Source organism: Erigeron canadensis, chromosome 4, assembly GCF_010389155.1.
Source record: "Erigeron canadensis isolate Cc75 chromosome 4, C_canadensis_v1, whole genome shotgun sequence".
NCBI lineage: Eukaryota > Viridiplantae > Streptophyta > Magnoliopsida > Asterales > Asteraceae > Erigeron > Erigeron canadensis.
In genome coordinates, this window is record NC_057764.1 from 36,905,348 (window position 1) to 36,914,255 (window position 8,908).

The 8,908-nt window shown below is 36.0% G+C and overlaps 2 protein-coding genes across 2 annotated transcripts; one reads left to right on the forward strand and one right to left on the reverse strand.

Moving 5' to 3' along the window:
* The first annotated feature begins 1,014 nt into the window (after nucleotides 1-1,014).
* On the forward strand, nucleotides 1,015-6,033 carry LOC122598288 (tubby-like F-box protein 7). The gene is made up of 4 exons (XM_043770883.1): nucleotides 1,015-1,439; nucleotides 2,051-2,138; nucleotides 4,965-5,094; nucleotides 5,185-6,033. Exons 1-4 carry the CDS (start codon nucleotides 1,089-1,091, stop codon nucleotides 5,762-5,764), a joined length of 1,149 nt encoding a protein of 382 aa, XP_043626818.1. The 5' UTR covers nucleotides 1,015-1,088; the 3' UTR covers nucleotides 5,765-6,033.
* A 256-nt stretch (nucleotides 6,034-6,289) lies between these two features.
* On the reverse strand, nucleotides 6,290-8,151 carry LOC122598623. The gene is made up of 4 exons (XM_043771210.1): nucleotides 8,101-8,151; nucleotides 7,718-8,015; nucleotides 7,500-7,614; nucleotides 6,290-7,407 (listed from the first exon to the last, which is right to left on the reverse strand). The coding sequence occupies exons 1-4, from the start codon at nucleotides 8,116-8,118 to the stop codon at nucleotides 7,128-7,130; spliced, it is 711 nt and encodes a 236-aa protein (XP_043627145.1). The 5' UTR covers nucleotides 8,119-8,151; the 3' UTR covers nucleotides 6,290-7,127.
* Nucleotides 8,152-8,908: the final 757 nt, after the last annotated feature.

The following is an 8,908-nucleotide window of genomic DNA, read 5'->3' on the forward strand; positions in this document are numbered from 1 at the left end:
TTTTTTTTTGTTTTTTATGTATGTTTTTTACTATATTTTTTTATCTTTTAAATTTTAGGTATGTAGTTGCGTTTTTAGTTCTAGATCAAGTGGCATGAAGAGTGCTGAGGAAGACTTGGTGTTCGTAGATCCGAGGAACGATTTTTGACTCCGGGTATTTTACATAGTCGGTTTTTAGACAATGAGTTTCTTTTGAAACTAATGACGCCAAAATTTGGGTATCAAAAACTATGTCATATTCTACAATTTGTAAAGTTAGTGGGTTTTAAATCCATTTTCTATTCCCACTTAATACTTAAAAACTCATTGTGATATCAAGTTTAAATTCAAGCACCCCAAATTTGGAATTCTTATGGATTGGTTGCTAGATGACGTTGTCACCACCACAATACTACTAGTTTTCGCTACAACTATCGATCGTCGCCACCACTACACTATCGCCGTGGCGTCGTCAGATACCATGCTAGTATATCCAAAATAAATGGAGAACCAAGAATGTAAATTTATTTTATAATATTTTCTCCATAACACCCAAATTTGTTTATTATGTTCCTACATTTAATGCTGTTATTCGCGTATTATGGTTGCTAGATCTTATGTACTATGTTAAGGTACTTTTTAGGCCGTACGTTTGCTACTCTTCCCTACTCGTCAGGTAGCCATATTCAGCGGACACAGCTGACAGGTATATCGTCTTAGCATTTTCCCGACAGACAGGTATAAACACTTTACCCTTGTACGACTTTTACATATTATTGGCCGGAGATCCTTATGGAAGCAATCTCTTTACCTCTGGGTAGAGGTAAGACTGTCTACAGCTCACCTCCCAATACCCTGCTCAGGGATTGGGTACCGTTGTTGTTATCCATAACACCCAAAAGAAAAAAATAAAAATACAGGTATGTTAACACTTAACTTATTTATAGAAACAAAAATCTAAAATAGAAATAACAATAAAAACTTGAGGTATCCTGCCAGATACGTCACGGTAACATCGTCCTTACAAAAGTAAACATAAAAATTTCTCCCCTTTTTTATTTATTCTTTCTCAAAAATCAATTTCACCTCATTATTTCTCTCTCAAAACGATGTCGTTACGACGATCATTTTTATCAAGAAGAATACGAACCAGCAGCAGATCCAAATCTCTCAATGAATTCACACATGATAACAATGATTTTGTTATTATTAATAATAATAGAAATAATGTTGATGACATCATCGTGACGAGTGAACCGGCCGGTTCGTGGTCAAATATGTTGCCGGAGCTGATCGGAGAGATAATAAGGAGAGTTGAAAGTAGTGAAGAGCGGTGGCCGGTGAGGCAGAGTGTGGTGGCGTGTGGATGTGTTTGTAAAAAGTGGAGAGATGTTGTTAAGGAGATTGTTAAACCGCCTCTTCTTACCTCTATTATTACCTTTCCTTCTTGCCTTAAACAGGTCCTATTTTGTATCTATATCTATATGTTCATTAATGTATTTATTATATTTATATGTGAGTTATTGATTGATTTTTGATAATGTTTAGGGGATGGATATATTTATAGCTGTGTTGATTTTATCGTTATCGTTATCGAGTGTTTAAAATAGTTATGATGATATCCAATAGATTAGAAGATGAATATTAGCATTAGGTAGTTAGATTAATGGATTGCTGATTAAGTAGTAGAAATGAATGCTTATGAAATCAAATCTAAGTTAATCATCTAGCTCTAGAATACACACACGCGTAGATACTTCAGTGTGTGGATGTGTGGAGCTAGAATTTACGAGTTTGATAGGGATATTTTTTAGGTGAAAAAATATATAGTAACTTATAGTGATGATTATATTGGAATAATCGTTAGATGAAGTTCCCGTTGTTGGTGTTTTCGTGACAAGTTATACGTTAAGGTTCTAGATTAGGAGTAATGGTTTAAAAGCAGATTGATGTATGCGTAGTATGTCTTGATAGATGCTTGATCTTTTGTTGGTGTTGTGGATGAATGATTAAGCTTAAGGTATTGTTTGTTAAACTTGATTGGCTGACGACTTTTTTGGTTATGTTGCAGCCTGGTCCACGGGATACACCTCTTCAATGTCTTATTAAGCGAAACAAGAAAAACTCGATGTTTTACCTTTATCTTGCTGATAGCCCATGTGAGTACAAATCTTGCTCAGATCTTGTTTTGGTTGTCATGTGTAATCAAGTAATTACTAGTGAGGAACGGAATTAAAGGTAGTTTGATGGTGTCATCTATAGCCGGCAATTATGGCCCAAACATTTAAAATTGGGTCATTCTGGGTCTTCAACTTAGTCATTTGGGTGACAATGGGTTTTAAAGTTTTCTTATGCGGGTTATAATGGATCAAACAAAAAAGTAAAATCTTAGAGGACGGGTCAAACTGGGCAGGTGCTTAGTAATCCTATGACTGATATGGACCATGAAATTGAAAAACGATAATTCTTCCATAGCTTAATTTGCAACTCTAATCGACGTTATTGAAAACCATAAAATTAAAATCTGACCAGCCGCCGGAAAACTGACCACCACCTGAACCGCCGCCGGAGAATCTGACCGTTTATGGTAATGAATCAGACCGAGTTTAAATAGGATGGTGGTGGCGCTGCGTCGGCGACTGGAGGGTGATGTTGGTGATGGATTGTTGATAGAGGAGTGATGACGGAGATGTCATGGGCTCATGGTCAGTGACGAAGGTGATGTAGTGCGATGGAGAAAATAATGATCATCACAAGTGATGATAGAGAAAGTGATTGCTTTTTTCCTGCATTTGTTTTTTGGTGTAGAAGACATAATTGGAAGAAGATAGATACAAAATATATATTACTCGTATCATAGTTACACCTCCCAACAAGTCTCACCTAACCCTCCATTACATAATACTAGTGTTCAGGCCCGTCCATTGGACGGGTAGTCTCAAAATATATTAATCAAAGCTGAAAAATTGGATTTACTGGGGGGGCTTGGCAGGGGGAGGGGAATGGGTAGGCCCACGGTATCCAGTCCGGATATCCTGTGATCCGGCCCACTGCTGTTCAAAAAAAAAAGTATATTAAATAAATACCGAATAGAATTAAAATACCTAAAAATAAAACATAAACGATTGAAATAAGGCAAAAAGTTGAAGAATTAATGCGTAATAAACTAATCTTTCGGGGAAGACCTATCTTACATATCGGAATCATACTTACTATCAAAACATAAACATATATTAATAATTAAAAAATAAAGAAGTTGCATTGCGTATGAAGATTAAGTACTAATTCTTGATGGGTAACTTTCTGCTTCATTAATTTCTATGTATATTCTTAGTAAATTGATTCTTGATGACAACTTTTGATTGTAGATGAATTAAAAATTTACATAGTAACAGTTGATTATTCGAGCAACCATCAATATGACCAATATCACAACTTAATCAATACGAAAGCTAAAGAAGAAACATATGAAAGTTAACTCCATATAAATATTGATCTAGTTTACCCCTTTTCTTTCAACTTTAGTTAAATAAAAAGAGGAATAAAAAAATATACAATATACAATGTGAAAAATCTTCTTTGTAAAGTATACCTCGTGCATTCCAAAAAGCTTACCTTTGGTTGTTTTAGCATGTCATCAACATTGTTTGTAAAGTGACAATATATATGTCATAATAAATTGAGTACTAAAAAACTTGTATTCAAATATACGAGTAAAACATTAACTTCACAACCTTTTAAAAACATAATCTAAAAACTCAGAGCATGTTCCGTAAATAAAAAGTCATTTTTAACATGACCCGGTATGACCCGGATCCATTTTGACCCGGATCCGTTTTGACCCGAACCGTTTTGACCCACACCCAATTGATACCATTTTCAAAATGACCCATATTGACCCGAGTCCATTTTGACCCGGACCCGTATTGACCCGTCACCCAACCCAATCCGACCCGAACATTTTGCCACCTCTAGTGTCATCAGTCATAATTTTGTTCCATTTGCGTTACAATAAGGAAAGATGTTTTAAGCTGTAAAATGTAAACATATTTCATTTTAGATATTTGTTATTAAGAAGATGGAGAGGGTCAACAAAATTCTTTTGGATCACTACATCCGGTTATATAAAATACTCCAAATAAGAATAACCTGTAGAAGAGAGCCACAAAAATCGCATTTTGGGAAGAGTTTCATTACTTAGATTGTTTTTTTGAAGTTACCATGTAAGGGTCCATAGCAGTGAAAACAGGACAATAGGCATTTGCATAGTCAATAATACTGTTAACAAAATAACATTGCAAGAATTACATATTGCCAGAAGGTTCTATTCGTCATGTTTGAAAAATATGAGCAGAGACGTGGACGAGTTGTCTTACTCACTAATGAGATACAATAATAATATGGTGTCACCATGTGTCCATGTGTATTGTTAGCTTTTGAGATGACATTTTTTTACAACCAAGTACTTTTTAATCTGGTTGCTCTTACATGTTTTTCTCCTAAAACTCCATTGTGTTTTCGTAGGACATTAATTTCGGTTACTTAATGGTAATCTTGACAAGAGATGATGAATTACTAAATAAATTTTAGCTGTGTTTTTTTAACTACAGACTTGAATTTATACTTAATGGATGAAGTGAAATGAAACTTACTAAATGATGGAAACTGTGCCGCCATTTTGTTCCCTCACAGAAGGAGAATATAAGTTTGTATTGTGTTTCCCTGTTTGTACTTGCATGTTTGTGCATGAAGTTTCTTGGTGCAGATAACTATATAAACTATTGGATCCTGTAACGAATTTAAATTTATATTTACTGGATGACCTGATAGGATGTCATTTTCTTATTTTGACTTTTATGTCAAAGACCAATGACTTGGTGGTTAAATAGTATCATTTTTCATTTTTATAAGAAAGCAGTGACAGCTGTAGCAAAATAAAACTTTACTAAATTGAAAGTGTATAACATGGATTCTATGTTTGGCAGCGTTCACAGAGAAAGGTAAGTTTCTGCTGGCAGCACGTAGATCAAGACATGGTGCTCATACGGAATACATAATATCACTTGATCCAAATGATCTATCTCAAGGAAGCAATGCTTACGTTGGTAAATTGAGGTTAGTCCTTTGCTCTGTAGAGTTTATAATATTTCATCATATTTTCGTTCTCGTTGCTTTTTTAACTTGCGTTTTAGTATGAATCTGCAGTTCGGATTTTCTCGGTACCAAATTTACAATCTATGATAGCCAGCCTCCACGCGTTGGGGCAAAGCACTCAAGCAGCAGTGCTGCACGGCGTTTCACAACCAAGCAAATAAGCCCACAAGTTCCAGCTGGCAATTTTGAGATAGGGGAAGTTTCCTACAAGTTTAACCTCTTGAAATCTAGAGGTCCTAGAAGAATGGTATCTTCTTTAAGGTGTCCTATGTCGGACGAACCTCAAGCAGAATCCAAGTTGACCAAATCCAAATCTGATGCTGCTGGTACTGGTTCTGATTCTGGTCTGACGTTATTAAGAAATAAAGCCCCGAGGTGGCATGAACACTTGCAATGCTGGTGTTTGAATTTTCATGGGCGGGTAACAGTTGCATCAGTTAAGAACTTTCAGTTGGTGGCAACGATGGACCCGAGTCAGCCAGGAGGGAAAGGGGATGGTGAAACAGTCCTGCTTCAGTTTGGAAAGGTTGGTGATGATATGTTTACGATGGACTACAGGCAGCCTTTGTCGGCCTTTCATGCTTTTGCCATCTGTTTGACCAGTTTTGGGACAAAGCTTGCCTGCGAGTAGTATGGTACTGACATTCGTGTGCGTGTGCTCGAATATGAGTTTGAAAGGTATCTGTGGGTTGTCTCTAGAAACTTTGCTACCATCCGAGGTTGTGTTTTACTTTTCAGGATGTATGTGATGTAAATAGGCACGAACATTCTAATTGTTGTTTTAGGAATCTTGGTTTGAGCAGGAAAGTGTTTTTGTTTTTCTACTGTATGCATCATTAGAACGTTAAAACATGTTTGTTTTTTGTTTTTCTACTGTATGCATCATTAGACGTTAAAACATACATGTTTGTTTTTTGTTTTTCTTGTGTATACATCATGAAAAGTCAAAACATGTTTATGAATGACATTTGGACTTGAACTTAATGACATACAATTTGAATTCTAGTTGCATATAAGCATATTATCTCCATTTGGTTCAACACTTCAAACCCCTAAAATTGGGGTTCATGAAAGGCACTTATTGCTAGTTTTGAGTTAAACATACACAACCAAAACGCCGAGTCTTCTGTATTATATACTTGAAAATGATCTTATATATTCGCTTCAAGATGATTATAGGGAGGACAACCATGGGAGCAAAACAGTAGGTAGCTCCATTTTTTTTGCAACAGAGTGCAGCAGATCTACTAGAATATAAGAAGACATAGACCTTAAAACAACAGAAACATCCCAAACAATTATTGATCTAGATTCCATTCCCTCAAAATCTGCATTTTTCATTAACTCCACTACATTTTACTCCTGTTTTTATCCCATTCCATTAGTTGGTTCATCCCTCATCATACCAAACGTAGCCCGAGTTAGAACTTCGTAAATCTGTGAGTGTGAGGATTGCGTAAGAAATACATCTTGAAACCGTACCATCTCTAGATCTGTGAGCATTGGTACTGAACTAAATTTTTGCATTTGCTAATCGTGGAAAGACTGACTAAGAAAGAGAAACTAAACCAAGGGGTGATAGAACATCACTGCCAACATTAATGCATACAAAATCATTCAAACACTACATGCGGCTGATTCACATTATGATCAGTTTATGAAGAAGTAGGAAGGGATACCCAACAATCAATGACTTTTTAATTTCTTTCTATCTTCTCGGGGGGAGCGCCTTTCTCCTAATATGATATCAGAATCGAAGATTGCTGATTGTCGGGCCCTCTCCTCGTTCCGCCCGCTGGCCTATTGGGATAGGAATTGGCAACATTGACAGAAAGGGGAAAGGGTAGGAATACCCTTTTTTAAACAATTCAGCAGCTTACACATGCATAAACAAATAAGCAGCACACATGATGCATCAGTGAGCTACAGCCAGTGGTTCATCATTTGCAGCAGCCTTGTAAGATGGTTGCAAGGTTTTATGACATTCTCTTCCGCTAGCTGTTTTCTTCAGAGGGGTCTTTTTTAAATATAGACATGTAATCTTCAATAGGAATAGAAGATCCAGGTGTAACTTGTACGAAGTGGCTGTTGCCATCATCACCGTTAGTAGCAGCAAAAAGATCCTGAAGATCGCTCTTCCCAAAATGATAACCATACTTTGAATATACGCACAAACGGTCCTCCGGATAGAAGTTGACAACATCAATAACTATAGACCAGTCTTTCAATATCTTCGAAAACTCGGCCACGAATGTTGGATCCAAATTTGTAGTACTGGCAGCCAAGAAACAAACCTAAGTATTTAGCAAATGTATGCACTAGATAAATAAATAAAGCAACAAAATTTTAAGAAAAGAATTACATACCCTCCAATAAAGAGAAGGATCCTTTTTTTCAAACCTGGGCACCATCTTCTGAGAGAAGGAGCGTTAAATACTAATGCGCTTTGAACGTCCAAGTTGCCACAACCGGTAGTTATACCTAAGAAAGAATCATGCATAGTTTAAATTTAATGATTTAGTAGAATAGAGAAAATCCTACAAACATGTAAAATTAAAAGGAAAAAAGTGTGTTAATTAGACACCTTGAGCTTTATCCACGATTTCTTCAAGATCAGTAGAAGGAAAAAGACATTCATCATAGCATGACTCACTCATTGTGAATATGCCCACAAAGGAACCTGGATTAGTCTGTAACAAAAAACAAACACACACAGTACGAGTAAGAAAAAAATCAAAGATACGAATAACATAATAATTGTGGAGCATGAAAGTTACTTCAAATTTAGTATGGCAATAATATTTAAAAGCGTCAAGTTGAGCATTAAGATTATCAGAACCGCGGGGCATCCATGCAGAATTGTCGAAACCGATTAATACAAGCTGAAATAAGTTTTGGTTAGTGTTTGGGATTGATGGCATAATAAAAAATAAACAAATGAACACAGATATATAGATAGATAGATACCTCCGGGGCAGCCGCCATCAAGATCCAAGGTAGGATATACAAAAATCTCAAAACACCTAAATATATAATGATTAGATCAATAGACGATGACCGGCAATTGAATGAATAAAAGCACGCACGTACCAATTAATTAAGGGTCAAATGAAAGAAACAGGGTAAAGAGAGAATATATAATGCGATAATATATATATTTTTTTTTAGGTTTAGGTTTTTATTTATCATTAGGAGATACGTAAAATCATAATTGATCTAAACAACAATAGATTAAAGAAACCCAGATGATACAATTCAATAAAATTCAAGAAAAAAAATATAAAAAAACATTAGTGATGACACACCCTGCCTAAGTCACGAAGTGAGTCACGAAGATCGTGCGTAACGAAGGGCACACAAAAGATTAAAAAGGATAAGAATTGTTTCCCTACAAAGTAGAGATTTGTTCTTATAAAAAGGCCGGCATTTATGGAAACAATATCCTGTAAAGAAGACCTCGGATCTTGACTTATTTTTCAAACCAAGATCATCCCTATAAAAGGAGATTCATAAGACCTCACGAAGGCATCATTCATTCATTCTAACTCATTCATAAACTCTATCAAATCATAATTGATCGGCGTAAAGAGATTCACTCTACCTTCGGGGAATCGCCAACAAACAACCAAAAACACCCATCATCCTCCTTTCTTAACCTAATCGCGGTTTGGTGTACAAACATTTGGCGCCATCCGTGGGACCCCATCCAGAACCAAAAACCTACGACAAAGATCTTTGTGCACTCGCGCCGCAAAAATGGTAAAGAAAAACAAGA